This window comes from Puntigrus tetrazona, chromosome 3 (assembly GCF_018831695.1).
Source record: "Puntigrus tetrazona isolate hp1 chromosome 3, ASM1883169v1, whole genome shotgun sequence".
NCBI lineage: Eukaryota > Metazoa > Chordata > Actinopteri > Cypriniformes > Cyprinidae > Puntigrus > Puntigrus tetrazona.
Window position 1 is genome coordinate 26,798,184 of NC_056701.1, and position 14,562 is coordinate 26,812,745.

The following is a 14,562-nucleotide window of genomic DNA, read 5'->3' on the forward strand; positions in this document are numbered from 1 at the left end:
ATATAGTCCTCTTTTAGTATTATTTAAAAAGACAAATGTGTGTAATTGATGACTGTGTAATTTATGTTCCGAACAAAAGGCTAAATTCTAATTCCGTAACACAACCTTATGTTATAAATTAAAAACGTATACACCTTTAAACTTTTATGCAAAGATTTTATGCAACAATTATTAGCCAACTTACAGAAACAAAAATATACATAAATATGCATTTTCTGAGAATAAATGTATTTTCTGAAAACAGCTCTTCATTAAACCAATTAAAGAGCTTTGCGTTTTTGTTTTGATATTGTTTGGGCTTGTACTTTTTAGTTACATTCTGATTTAAGATACAGGAGTGTACAAAATGAGACTTACTTTTCTTATTCTAGAGAAGATTAAAATGCTTTTATTTAATTCGTTTAATTATCTTGACCAATCGTCACTTTCGCAAATGCAACTTTGTTTTGTTGACTGTTGATATTTTATGCCCCGTTTGTTCCTCTTTTTCCGATCTTTTCATTCTTATGAAATATTTCCAGGACTGTTTTGCGGACCGCGTGACGTGGCTTTGGAACTACAGAACGTGCGCGTGCGCGTGAGCGTGCTGGCGTCATCGGCCGCTCGCGTTTGTTTTGTTTTGTTTTGTGCGGAGACATGCGAGTCGACTTGCGTGCGGGGGGAAAAAAGCGCATTCAGTTCTGTTCGTTTTGTCGGCTCCCTTCGCTATAATGAGCTACGGCAGGCTTCCTCTCGACATAGAGGGCATGACTTAGTTAAAAGTGGACAATTTAACGTATCGCACGTCGCCGGAGACGCTGCGGCGCGTTTTTGAAAAGTACGGCCGAGTCGGCGATGTCTACATTCCCAGAGACAGATACTCGAAAGAAAGCCGGGGCTTCGCCTTCGTGCGCTTCCACGACAAGAGAGACGCGGAGGACGCGATGGACGGAGCGATCTTGGACGGTCGAGAGCTCCGGGTTCAGATGGCCCGCTACGGCAGACCGCCGGACTCCTACTACAGCGGCGGGGGAGCCGCCCGGAGACACGGCCGCCGCAGCCGGAGGTAGAGCCGGAGCAGGGCCCGTCTGCTGCCCTTCACGGTAACGAGCCGTTACCAAGCGTTTGGGCTGTCGCTTTCCGTTTCAGAGAAACCGGTGACCCGTCGTAACACTATCCGAAGAAGAAAAAAGATATACTTCAACTACAATTTAGAATATTTGTGTTATATTTATGCCTTGAGGTACTTGTTCGTATTAAAAAGAGGTACAAGTCGAGCGTAAGTTAAATAAAATGAAATACTGTTCAACATAGATTTAAAGGGCCGTCGTCTTATAAATGAAAATGCATGGGGTGTTTATAGTTCTCTGTCACGCAAAGACCTCCCGAAACTTCTAGCAGGCGTAGACGAGTTACTGTTTCGAAGAGCGGGTCACCGGTTCAGCCGAGTGACTGCAGGTCTGTGTTCAAGCTCGTTTTGCCGTTCCAGAAGCAGGAGCCGCTCTCGCGCCAAGTCTCACACGCCCCCGCAAGAGGAAGTCCAAGTCTCCTTCCGGGTCTCGTTCCAGGAGCCGCACACCCGCGTCCAACCGAGACTCCGAGTCCAGGTCGAGGTCTGAAAGCCGACCCCAGTCTGCGGAGGAAGAAGGGCCTGCGTCCTAAAACGCTTCACCGGTAAGGAAACACGACGCCCGCCTCGCGCTGCCATGGACTGGTAAAACATTTGTGAACGGTGTTGAAGTCAATGTGGAATTGTTTCCTCCAAGCTGCTGAATCCAGCACGGCAATGTGAAAGCAGGGCTGTGTGGTGCAGGTTGAGCAGGTGGAGGGGTGTCCCGCTCCCGTCGGGGATGCTTTGAAGCAGGTGGGTGTTTTGGTGGTGCTGAGGTACGTCTACGAGACGACGTCAAACAGAGCTTGCTGCCAGCCGCTCACTTAAAGCTGGAGATGTGAATAAAGGACGTCATGGTACGAGACATTTTACATCACGAACGTAGTATTTTCGGCTTTATTTATTTGATTGAGAGCGATACACCACACCGCTCAAAGGTTTGAGATCAGCGTGCAGTTCAAAGTAGCTGTTTTTTTCCTGCTTTAATGTACTTGGAAAAATACCATCGATAAATTTAATATGAAAATTAAATTATTATTATGAAAAAGATTACTTTGGGTGTTATCACAGCAATTTAAAATAGCAGTTTTCTATTTTAATATGCTTTAAAATGGACTTTATTCCTGTGATGTTTGAACATTTTCGGGATGCTTTGATGGAAAAAAAATGCAGCATTTAAATAGTTAAAGACTACATTGTTACCAAAGATAATAAATCGGCATATTATAATGATTTCTGAAGGATCATGTGACACTGTAGACTGGAGTAATAATTTAAAGTATATTAAAATAGAAAACTGTTATTTCAAAATGCTATAATAACTCCCAATGTAATTTATTTCCTTTTTTTATTTATTTGTAAATTTATTTATTAATGTTTAAATTTATTGAAAGGCGCTGTATATGTATATAATTACATTATATTTATATATATATATATATATATATATATATATATATATATATATATATATAATAAATGTCAAAATGATTTATAATAATCTATAACTATATACTAGTCGAACTATATTTACTTTGAAAACATAATGTTAAACTTTTGCAGCACTAATAAAAAATGTAAGTGTTAAACTATTTTTGACATAATATCGACCAAGAAACGTTATAAGAGCAGTATTATAGTTCTGAATCAATAATACACACATGAAGCCGTTCCGATTGTGTCACTTTTGCAAGACGCCGTTTAGAAGTCGATCAGGCATTTGTGTTAAAAATTAGCTTTCGTTTGCAAACGCTTCATGTTGCTGTTGCGCTTTAATTTAGACATAGTATGAATAGCCTGTATTGCTATATATTAGTCCCGGTGTTAAGTTTGAAGTTTGTTTAGCCTTTGGCGTGTGATATTTGGATTCTAACCCAATGTCTTGTGTATTTTTTGTGCACTAGGCGCAGGTGTCTAGCTGTTGAGTTTTGCTGGTTAGCTGTTAAGGTCCGGGGTTGCAGTGCTGTAGCAGCTGTGGCCAAAGTCAAGCAGCATCCGCAGATATATACGTTTTTTGGGGCGGCGTAAATGTTGGCGTCTTACGAAGTTTGTTAACTCTTTTTTCCCCCTTGATTTGTAATATTGGAGTGTCTCACAACTATACAATAAACTTTGTTCTGTCGCTTTATTTTTGGATCTTCATTAAAATTCGATGTTAAATCCTTACGTCTTAATGTCAAAGGAAAATGTGCTTAAGGTATTCTGTATATTATTTTGCTGGGCAATGATTAATTGCATTTTTATACGTTTTTGTTTACATAATCTGTATTAATATAAACATATATATACACACACACACATTTATATATATATATAAATAAACACACATATACATTTATATATATATACACATATGCACATATACATTTATATATATATATATATATATATGTTTATACATGTTTATATATATATATATATATATATATATATATTTTTATACACACATAGATTTATATAAACAAACATGGGAATACATGTAATATTTTCAAAATATAGTATGTGTGTGCATTTATATATACATAATGAATATACACAAACAAAAACATAAATAGCTATATAAATTATAACTATATTTATATAATAGTACATAACATTTTTCTTAAATGTATACAAATATACATACATGTAAATATATAAATAAAAGCATTGCTCAGCATATTATCATGATTTCTAATAAACATTTTGGTAATCTGTCACTTTTGAAGTGGAGGAGGAAAATGCCCCGCAGAACTTCACGAGGTTGTGATTTAATGTGCTGGATGGAGTTGGAAAGAATAATAATAAAAGTCTATAAAATGTATAAAATTCACACGCAAATGTCACGCTTGTCTCGCTACGATCATCATTTGTACAGTATGGTTCCCTGGAAGCGTCGATCCAGCGAGATGGGTTTTGTTTGCATTAAATGTTTCTAATGAAACATTAATGCACTTCAGATCCCACTTATATAACAAGGCATCTATGGACCAGTCCGCACTGCAAGAAAAGAAATGGAAAAATGCATTGGTTTTTAAATAGGCATCACGGATGGTGATGGAGAAACCTTTTAATCAGTTCCTAACACATTTTTACAAAATTCCTTGTGGTGTTAAATAGATTTAATTCATCCTTCCACAAATTAAGGCCTTATATAGTGAGAGCAGAAAATAAGATACAAAATCATGGCATTAAACGTTGTATAACATAAAATCTTCCATCGTTTTTTCCTTATCTTCCCAATGCAATTATGCATTCTTGTTTTTTGGGAAACTACAAATTAAGTTATATATATACACATACATTACATTATATATATATATGCTGCTTAATTGTTTTTCCTTTAGATACTGTGATATTTTTTGGATGAATTCTTCAAAATCCTATAAAAAAGGTTCCAAAAAAAAAAAAAAATCAAGCCATATTTCAAAAGCTGCAAACTGTTCTTTTGAGCCTATTCTCAAACAAACCTTATCCAAGAACAACTAGAAAAGTCTGGGATTTGAAGTGTTTATGGAAGGTAAATATTAGTGGGTTATGAGTGCGTGTTAGCTCACCTTCTCTCCTGGTAGGTGGTCCAGAACTGAGCGTGAGGGTTTCTCCTCGCGAGAAAGGAGACGGTCACAAGCACGTCTTCAAAATCTGTTCGAAGCGGTGTTCTGTTCAATGCTTGCGTGAGGTAAAGAAGATAAAACGAGGGTAAAGGTCACTCACCTTCAGGTTCATAGAATACATCTGATCCCAAGATCACATCCACGGGCGGCAGCGAGAGCAGCTCGGGCGATACCTGTCCCCAGGTGAGTCCGATCACAGGTACGCCGGGGAGGTGGTTGACGTCACAGGAGCGCCGGCAGTTCCTCAGGCACGGGGGCAGCTCGGCGCTGTCTGACAAAATCACGCGAGCTCCGCACTTGGCCGCCACCACGCCGGGCAAACTCACTCCAGCACCGAGCTGCAGCAGACAGACGAAAGCTCATTGGGTTCCATGCAACTTTAAAATGCAGGAGTCTTCATTGTAGCTTGTTGATTGGATAATGAGCATGGGCTTAAAGAGCACACTCTGAGCTTTAATTTCAGGGTGTTCTCGTCTCCTTTAATATATCCCCAACACAAAGCATTCTTTGGACGGCTAAAATTAAGCCAGAATGACAAAAAAATAGTGGAGAAGGCTCATGATCCACGGTGATACACTGGGGGGGATGCTTCGTAGCACAAATAAACCCGAAACATACAGCAACCCATGTGTTTTTCGAAGGTATGAAAGTGAAATGTTCTGCAATGGCCCACGCCAGTCTCCTGATCCCGACTGAGCTTGCATTTCACCTGCTGAAGACAAGATTAAAGGCAGAGAGACCCACAAACAAGCCACAAAACCGAAATCTGCTGCAGGCCTGGAGGAAACCCGACCTCCGGTGACGTCCACGAGATCCAGACATTTACATTTTTCTTATGACTTATTTATATTACAGTTGAGCCCTTAATGGGGGCCACGGTGTGTAAAAACGGTTGTAATTCCTATGCGTTTTATGTTATATTTTTGTTCCACCCTTTGAATTAAAGCTCTTGAAAGTAAGCGGGATGTAGTCACCTCAAGAACGGTCTTGTGTTGTAGTTCACTCCTTGCCATCCACACATACTGTGAGAGCACCACCGCACAGGGCCAGACATACATCCCATATTGTGGATCAAGAACCTGAATGATAAGAATGTTTAGTGTTAGATTATTAACCAGTCAGTTATACCAAGTATCGAAAACTTAAGTTACCTCAGGAATAGACACGGTTAAGGACTGAGAGCCTCCACGGTCCTCAAACGTGAACGACTTCTCTGCTAGCGTTTGATCAGATTCATTCATGGTCTCTTGCTGATGTTTACACTCCCGGTAGTTGACTTGTACCACATTTATTTTCAACTTCCCTAAACAGTTCCGGCCATTAAATCCATTCAACCAATCGCACCAGTACGTTTAGGCGGCCTCTTTCTCTTGAGAAGTTCTATTGGATTTGCTGGACACTCGACAGCCAATCGGATTCCAAACCGACAGCGCAACGCACACGGCCAGCCAATCGGATTGTCAGATTCTCCCTTAGGAGGCGGGGAATAAGGTATTAGCTGTTAGATTGCGCCATAAGGCGTGAAAGAAGCTTGCTGCCACCAGGTTATCTAACTTTAGTTTATCGCCGAACCCTTCAGTATATCAACCGCCTCCCTCTCTGTAATAAATACAAATTGAGTCCTGTGTTGCGTAGAGCGCTGTCTTAAACAAAAGAGCTGCACACGCCTCTACACGGCCTCCAGCGACTGACTAGCCGCTCCAGTCTCCATAGACTTTCACTACATTGCAGTTAGCACGCGAGCTACAAGCGTCACCCAAACGCAAAGACGCGCTGAGACGCTGAAGAATGAACCATAAAAGTAAGAAGCGGATCAAAGAGGCGAAGCGGAGCGCCAGACCCGAGCTGAAGGACTCGGGCGACTGGACCAAACACAACTACTGCGAGAACTTCGATCTGTCGCACCGGACAGTGAAGGTAACGGTGTTTCGTCACACGCCACACGCTGACATCCCGCTGTTTGCCGTTGAAGTTAGACGCGCGCGTGCGGTCCGGGCGCGCTTCAGCCGGAGGAGCCGGTGGCTACGTTCTTCGGCGCACGTACGCGCTTCCTCGTGCGAAAAGACGCTCTTTAAAAGTTCGCCGCTTCTGGAGCGGCCGAGTGGCACTGGACTTATTTTATGTTTGGGATAAGCTGCGCTTTATACGTCGCGTTGAGGTGTTTTAGAAGTATTTAGAGCTTTCTGAAATGCGTGCAGCAGCGGAAAGTGCCGTGGGGGATTGTATCATAAGAGTGGTTCTGATTTAGGGGCCCGGGGCCAACTAGGAGACCCCAGCAAACTTACAAGAGGCCTAAAAACCTGTTATTCCAATTAATTAAAAATAAAACGGAATGAGCTGGGTTTACCGTCTAGGGCTAACCCTTACATCCAGTTTTAGTAAAAACATAATATGATTTTTAAACGCTGTGGCCTTTTTTTTCTGGAGTCTGGCGTTTATTTAACACCCCTGATATTCTTACTATTAAATATGACTTGGCAAACTCCAGATTTGCTGCTTAATAATAGTTAGAAGGTAGTCAGGTATCGGTTAGGATTAGGGATGCAGAATATGTGCTTTATAAGTGCTAATAAATAGCCAATATATTAATATTAGGCATGCTAATAAACAACTAGATAATAGTGAGAATTTGTCCTTTATACTAAAGTGTCGTTTAATTTTTTTTTTCCTCCACTAAAGCCAAGTTTAAATAGAAATTTAGTAGAAATTGTGAGATGGACCCTCTACAGTAGCACTCTCTATTCTATTTATATTCTATTTTTCTCATTGTTTATTAAATAAAACCTTTCCCTGAAACACTATATTCCTGTTCTTTTCATATTTTAACTTTATCATAAAAAATAACACGACTCTCTAGTACTAGATCTATATATGATTTTTTTTTGTTTGTTTGTTTACATCTTTACCTCAGTTTTCACCAAAGTTGCTTTGGATGAAAGCTAAGGGATTGAATGTAAAATGTTTGCAAGGATACGTATAAGAAACGAGATGGAAACAAATGTTTAGTCGAGCGAATGCCTGCTGGCTTCTTGGGTCCTGTTGCCTACTGTGGTGTCTTTTTGTCCAGTTTTTGAAGTTCGACGGCTATGGTCTCTGAATTTCTGTCGCGTAGGAAGTGCTGAGTAATGATCGTCTTCCAAAGGGGGGAAAAAAAACGGCTTGGGAGTGATGTGAGGGTCAGATAAAGGCCGCCCTGCTAGCGCGTGTCCTCTCTGGAAAGCGATTAAGGTCTCGTCAGCTCTGCTTGACGTTGTCTGAAGCTCGCATGCAGTTGAAGGAGGTTCCTGTGTGAAGAACTCCACAGCAGGAAGATCTTCACCGGGTGGCTAAAAACAATCAGAGCGGCGAGACCTGAGCCGTTTTGGAGGGCGAACAGTGTACCGTTGCTCTTTTAGCGCGGTGGGGTCCACAGGACGTTTTCTCCTGAACCCTAAACCTAAAGGGATCTAGTTCTGACTTTATCTACTGTGAACAACCTTAATCTGAAGGTTAGGTTCGAGCTCATTCAGGGAGATGCCTTCAGCTTTGGTTTCAAGTGCTCTGCTGTTTTTCAAAGCCGCTGCGAAAGGATGACCGCACGTAAAAATAACTCTTCCCGTCTCTTGTCCAGGACAACGTGGAGCGGGTGGACGCCCAGCGCCTCAGCCCCGAGGAGTTCATTCAGCGCTTTGAGAAACCGTACAAGCCCGTGGTTCTGCTCAACTGCCAGGACTCGTGGCCGGCCCGGGAGAAGTGGACCTTGGAGCGCCTCAAGCGCAAATACCGCAACCAGAAGTTCAAGTGCGGCGAGGACAACGATGGCTACTCGGTCAAGATGAAGATGAAGTACTACGTGGAGTATTTGGAGTCGACCCACGACGACAGCCCCCTCTACATCTTCGATAGCAGTTTTGGGGAACACGCCAAGCGCCGCAAGCTTTTGGAGGACTACCAGGTGCCCGTTTTCTTCAGGGACGACCTCTTTCAGTTCGCGGGGGAGAAGCGGCGTCCTCCGTACAGGTAACGCGTTCTTTCAAGTTGTTTGTAACCATGTAATAAACTTAATTGAAAGTAAGATCGATATATATATATATATATATATATATATATATATATATATATATATATATATATATATATATATATATATATATATATATATATATATATATATATATATATATATATATATATATATATATATATATATATATATATATATATATATATATAATTTTTTTTTTTTTTTTTTTTTTTTTTTTTTTTATTTTAACATTAGGACTTTTTCAGAAGGAGGGAAATGCAATATAAAATATAATATAAAAGCACAAAACCAGGCTTGATTTGCACAGCTATATTTGTAGAGGCAGCCAAAAAGACATTGAATGGGCCAGAATTATTGATTTTTTTTCTTTTTATGGCTTTTTTGTTAATTAGGATATTAAGTGAAGATCACGTTACATAAGGATATTTTGTCAATTTGTTAACGTAAATGCATTACAGCCTAATTTTAGATACTAATATGCGTCGCTAAGGACTTCATTTGGACATCTTTTAAGGGATTTTTCTCAATATTTCGATTTTTTCTTTGTTTTCATATAGTTCAACCAAACGTTGTCCTATAATAACATGAACTTATTCAGCTTTCAGTTTATGCATAAATCTCAATTTCGAAAAATGCTGTGGTTTTGTGAGCCATGTTCGCTTTTAATATTAGACATTTATATATTAAAAAATATATAATATTGGGTGCAATCAATATAATGTACTTTTAATTTAGATTTTATAGTAAAAATCTTTTTAGTAGTAAAATTATTATTTTTTTTTTAAATAGAGTTATGATGCATTTCTGAAAACCAACTGTAGAAAGTAGCAGTTAGTTCATGTGTGATTTTTAGTCCCTTTTTCTCTTGTCGACGAAGGTGGTTCGTGATGGGTCCTTCCCGCTCCGGGACGGGCATCCACATCGATCCCCTCGGGACGAGCGCGTGGAACGCCCTGGTGCAGGGCCACAAGCGCTGGTGCCTGTTCCCCACCCACACGCCCCGCGAGCTCATCAAGGTGACGCGAGAGGACGGGGGGAACCAGCAGGACGAGGCCATCACCTGGTTCAACGTCATCTACCCCCGCACGCAGCAGCCCACCTGGCCGGCCGAGTTCAGGCCGCTGGAGATCCTTCAGCACCCCGGGGAGACTGTGTTTGTGCCCGGTCAGTGTCCGAGTTCACACGCGCCTTGTTAAAGGTGCACGTTTGCTTTCTCTCAAGGCAGACGGATCACGCCTGGCACCGATTTGTTTACTTTTATAAACAGGAACGTCGTTTTTCCCTTTCGTATCAGTTTTGCTGGACTAGTTTATACTGACCTGTCAATCTTGTTCCTCTATTTTGTGCTGAAGCGGATGATCTGATGTCTATCCTGTATGTGACCATAATTGCAATAACGATAATTATAATATTGTGAATTATGAGTGTTGAGTGATGCCTCTACATGACTTGAAACCGCATGTCATTCAAGCTTCAAACCACATGGCGTTTATGACTGGAAAGGAATCCAGTCTTTGTTGGTCTTGTTCATCCACTTTAAATAGATGTTGGCAGTATAAAGAAACCATCTGAGGGCAATGTAGCTGCTCGGTTCAGCCTTGTACTCACAACGAAAACCTTTTAATTCAGTCTGAAGTATCGCACGAGTACAGATACGGACTCTGATTCGAGTGTTTTAGAAGTGTTTTGTTTACAATGACTTGCATCTCAGCCGTAGGAGATACACAATGTTGTGAGAATAATGTATTCTTCTCATGCAGCCGTGATTGATTGATTGATGCTTTGTGCAGGTGGATGGTGGCACGTCGTCCTTAATCTGGACACGGCTATTGCGGTGACCCAGAACTTTGCGAGCACCACTAACTTCCCCATCGTGTGGCACAAGACCGTGCGAGGTCGCCCCAAACTCTCCAGGAAGTGGTACCGGTGAGACCCTGCTCTGTCTGACCCCGCACAACAATTTCCTCACTCGCTTCAGTTGCTTTTTAAAATGTGAAAATTAAGAAATTACAAGAAGGGCAAAAGAAGTGCTTCGTGTCTGGTTAATCTGTGAAAATGTGAGGAAATGGTATTCGTTTTGATCGTTTAAGTGGGTTTGTGATGTGGTTTCTCGCGTGCTCCTCAGGATCCTGAAACAGGAGAGGCCTGATATTGCTGCTCTGGCGGACAAAGTCGATCTGCAGGAATCAACGGGCATCGCCTCGGACAGCTCTAGTGACTCGTCGTCCTCTTCCTCCTCCAGCTCCTCCGACTCGGATTCAGAGGTACATGGACACACACTTGAGTCCTGACACTGACCACCGTGTGACCGAGCTCTGCACCTGACTAGGTCTAGACAACAGCGTTTCAGAAAAAGAAAAAAAGAAAAAGTCTTCCTTATTTTTAATGGCTGTTCATTTTAATTAAGTTAGTCTCGTTCACTAACCACGTGATCCTGTTCCATGGGCTGTAAGGTTAACAGACGCTAGAGGGCGCAATGAAGTCACATTAAACAGTACAGTGAGTCATAAACGGCTACTGTTTGATTTAAATTAATATACAGATTCATAACGTAATCTCTATTTCCTATACATGTATCTATAACCTCTCTGCACAGTTTATATATAATATTAAACGGCCTGCATGTGAATAGATTTTTTTTTTTTTAACATTTAATTTTTTGATACTTCAGGAACTTGTTAAACTGTTTTTTAGCTTTGATGATAATCTTAGATGTTTATCAATCTGCAAACCAGCATATTAGACTGATTTTGAGTTATGAAACGTTCAACTTTACATCACAGGAATAAATGACATTTTAAAATTGAAATAAAAAAAAAAAAACGACAACAACAGCTTTTTAAATTGCAATTAATTCACAACAGTACCTTTTTGCTTTGGCCTTGGTGAGCGTAAGAGATTATCGTGAATATCCCTGCAGTTAATTCACCCCAAATTACAGGGACCATCATTTCATTCAAAACGAGCCCTTCAAAATTCACAAATTAGCTTAATCCCGAAAAAAAAAACGGATTGTGAATCTAGTTAAAACAAAGTAAGTTATGCTTCCTCTCTCACGTTTGTCCTTTTTCCTGAAGGCTGACTCGGGCTCTGAGGGCGACGCCATGACCCACCGCCGAAAGAAGAGGAGAACCTGCGGCGTGATGGGCAACGGCGACATCACGAGCCAGGACGACTGCGCGAGCAAAGAGCGCAGCTCGTCTCGGTGACGTCCCGCTCGACGACAGAGGGGCCGGAGCTACGACCGTCTCCTAGAGCGTGACGCGCTCTCTCTCTGTCTGTCGCCCTCAGGAGAGACTCCTGTCCACTAGATAAGAGGCTGCCGCTGGCCGCGTGATAACAAACTCAGCCCTAGTGCGCTTTCACAGATAAACACGAACTAAATAGCCAAATATGTGCTTGCTGGAGGAGCGCTGTGTGTGAAGGGAAACCCTTCGTGCGTTGCCTTTCCTGATGTCAGGCTCTGGACGGGAAGCTTGACGTCTCCTCCTGTCCCGGTGCCAACCTCGTACGTCCGCGTGCGATTCAGAACGGATGCCGTTTTTTAATATTTCACAGGGGTCACGTGCTGGCCTGTGAGGGACGTGTCGTGACCCGTCTGGGGCAGCGCGGTCGACCTGACGTGCAATGCTGCCTTTAGCTCTTTGTTTCTAGAAAACAGATTATTTTATTACCGATTCTACTTCATTCTTGAGCTGCACTTAAACATGGGTTTCTTGTTTTTAGCCCATTGTACTTATAACTGTTAAACAGCAGTGATTTGTGGTCCCTTTTCTTCTACGTAAGAAGTTTTATTTAATGTCTCGAACTTTCAGTTATCCTTTATAGAGCACCGCACGACATGGGGTACATATAATATAATATATAAATGAAGAGTTCAGATGCAAAGTCGATTAATCAATAAATTCAGTAGTTTCACTTTTTGGGGGAATTAGTAGGTTCTCATTAAGGTTGCCATTAAATATGGGAATGGCAGATGAAACTAAACTCTTCATATAAATATTAAGAGGTAATTTTTTTTTTTTTTTCAAAAATAATGTTTTTTTTTGTGTGCGTTCCAATTCAGTTTGATTAGAAGTAACTAAAAGAATATAAAAATTAAATATAAAAAAAAAAACACGATTTTTGAAAATGTAAAAAAACGTTACCTGTAGCACCATCTATTGTTTGCACGAATCAACAGCTGACTCCCACGACCCCGTTGTCTCCCTCCTTTGCCTTTAATTCGTTACCTCGTTTTAGTAAATTGCGGTCGATTGTACTAACTTGTTCCCGTCTTTTCGATTTTAAACTAAACGGTTGTCGTCAGTTTGCTGAAATCGGGGAACGAGCTCTAAATTTGTGCAGATGGTAAATATTTTGTCTGCGTGTGAAGCTCTGTGTTGCCTAAATAACACTGCGGTGGAGCCAAAAGCAGCTACGCACCTTTCTTCAGTTGAAACTACTGTGAATGCGCAGAATGTCCGGAGCGCCTGAACTCTCTTTTCGTCTTTTTAGCAGTGAATTCAACGGTTCATTTAGCTCCGTGGGCTGGATAAACGAGGTGTCTTTCGTAACCCTTCTGCGCAAGTGAAAACTAGGAGGCACTTTTTTTTATTATACAGCGCACAAAAGTCACGAAAATTCACGTTTCCTCTTCAAAATGCCTATAATGTCTTAAAACGTACGTTTTCAATTCTTTTTTTTTTTTTTTTTTTTTTTAACAAGGAAATATCTCCCCGTCTTGACCTGAACGCTTCAGAGCTTCTGTCGATCAATGATGGGTTGTGCTTTCTTCCTGTACGAGTCGAGGAGAAACGTGTTTAAAAAAAAAAAAAAGTGCCTATTTTTTACCTGGTGTTGGTCTTTCAGGTCGCTCATATTTCACATCTCGTATCATTTCTCGGAGCCGTGGTTTTGAATTGCAAACGTTAGTGTTTTAATGAATGGCCTGTGCTCTTGGCTGCAGCCGCTCTCTCGCGTCGCTCCAGATCTTCAGTGTTTCTTTGGAGAGAGGGTGGTCTGTTCTTTTTTCAGCTCCTCATGTTCGTGTTCAGCGCTGGCTCTGTCATGTGACACTTTGATGTTGCTCGGATCAAAACAAAATTAATAACGATAATGGTTTAATAAAGGTTTCTATGTATTTATCCTGGTGTTCTCCGTGTTTTTGTCCACTGGGCATATTTAACCTTTCAGGGTGTTGACTGTACGTTCGGATCAGCGTGGCTGATTTACTTTTTATTGACATTTGCATGCTATATTTCCTCGTTATACGTCACTGTGGTTATTTATGACGACATTGAGTCAAAGCCAAATACCAGCAGAATAGGCCATCTTATCCCAGAACCATCCACCATGACCGTCTAGAAGTAAAATAATTTATTTATTTAATTATAAGAGAACTTTTAGGATGCTTGTGTATTTTAAGTGTAGAAAAGTGTAGTTGATCTCAACAATTGAATGAGATACTATGGCATTTTTGGGGAATCAGCGAGCCTGCTTTATAATAAAAAGGTCTCCTGGGTTGTAAAAGGTCATGTTTTAGAAGTTTAAAGTTTATCTAATATAAGCTGCTACACCCATTAACCATACTGCATCAATAATATAAGCCTATAACAAGTTACTGTACGCAGTCTGTTAAAACTTACACTAGTAGCCTATTAAGTACCTCGCGTGATAAAACTTATTTTATAGAAGATATGATAGTGTTTTTAAACCATATATAGTGTAGCGCATTACAGTGTTTACAACACTTTAAAGGCTAGTACAGTGCACTAATAAACTTTAGTTTTTACTACAGTAAACCTCAGTGTATTATAGTATAATATACCCTTAGTAGTATGAGTAATTCTTTTTTTTTACATTATAGTATGGTT

General features: G+C 40.7%; 3 protein-coding genes across 3 annotated transcripts; 2 read left to right on the top strand and 1 right to left on the bottom strand.

Annotated features, from left to right (window-relative positions):
• Positions 1-247: 247 nt before the first annotated feature.
• Positions 248-3,218, top strand: srsf2b (serine and arginine rich splicing factor 2b). The gene is given in 2 exon segments (XM_043231958.1): positions 248-1,947; positions 2,995-3,218. A coding segment is annotated over 1 exon segment (552 nt). The 5' UTR covers positions 248-710; the 3' UTR covers positions 1,263-1,947; positions 2,995-3,218.
• Positions 3,219-3,642: 424 nt separating this feature from the next.
• mettl23 (methyltransferase like 23) lies at positions 3,643-5,969 on the bottom strand. The gene is made up of 5 exons (XM_043231949.1): positions 5,835-5,969; positions 5,658-5,762; positions 4,784-5,021; positions 4,627-4,711; positions 3,643-4,069 (listed from the first exon to the last, which is right to left on the bottom strand). Exons 1-5 carry the CDS (start codon positions 5,922-5,924, stop codon positions 3,913-3,915), a joined length of 675 nt encoding a protein of 224 aa, XP_043087884.1. The 5' UTR covers positions 5,925-5,969; the 3' UTR covers positions 3,643-3,912.
• A 499-nt stretch (positions 5,970-6,468) lies between these two features.
• Positions 6,469-13,833, top strand: jmjd6 (jumonji domain containing 6, arginine demethylase and lysine hydroxylase). The gene is made up of 6 exons (XM_043231934.1): positions 6,469-6,600; positions 8,294-8,682; positions 9,585-9,871; positions 10,498-10,633; positions 10,833-10,971; positions 11,785-13,833. The coding sequence occupies exons 1-6, from the start codon at positions 6,472-6,474 to the stop codon at positions 11,914-11,916; spliced, it is 1,212 nt and encodes a 403-aa protein (XP_043087869.1). The 5' UTR covers positions 6,469-6,471; the 3' UTR covers positions 11,917-13,833.
• Positions 13,834-14,562: the final 729 nt, after the last annotated feature.

What these genes read in the sequence shown, in the direction of transcription:
- mettl23 (XM_043231949.1), bottom strand. Translation starts at nt 5,924, where the DNA reads ATGAATGAATCTGATCAAACGCTAGCAGAGAAGTCGTTCACGTTTGAG. An exon ending in TAACCGTGTCTATTCCTGAG is followed by an intron (nt 5,763 to 5,834) that starts GTAACTTAAGTT and finishes CTTATCATTCAG; the next exon opens with GTTCTTGATCCACAATATGG. An exon ending in ACCACCTACCAGGAGAGAAG is followed by an intron (nt 4,070 to 4,626) that starts GTGAGCTAACAC and finishes CTTTTCTTGCAG; the next exon opens with TGCGGACTGGTCCATAGATG.
- jmjd6 (XM_043231934.1), top strand. Translation starts at nt 6,472, where the DNA reads ATGAACCATAAAAGTAAGAAGCGGATCAAAGAGGCGAAGCGGAGCGCC. An exon ending in AAGCGGCGTCCTCCGTACAG is followed by an intron (nt 8,683 to 9,584) that starts GTAACGCGTTCT and finishes TTGTCGACGAAG; the next exon opens with GTGGTTCGTGATGGGTCCTT. An exon ending in CCTCCGACTCGGATTCAGAG is followed by an intron (nt 10,972 to 11,784) that starts GTACATGGACAC and finishes TTTTTCCTGAAG; the next exon opens with GCTGACTCGGGCTCTGAGGG.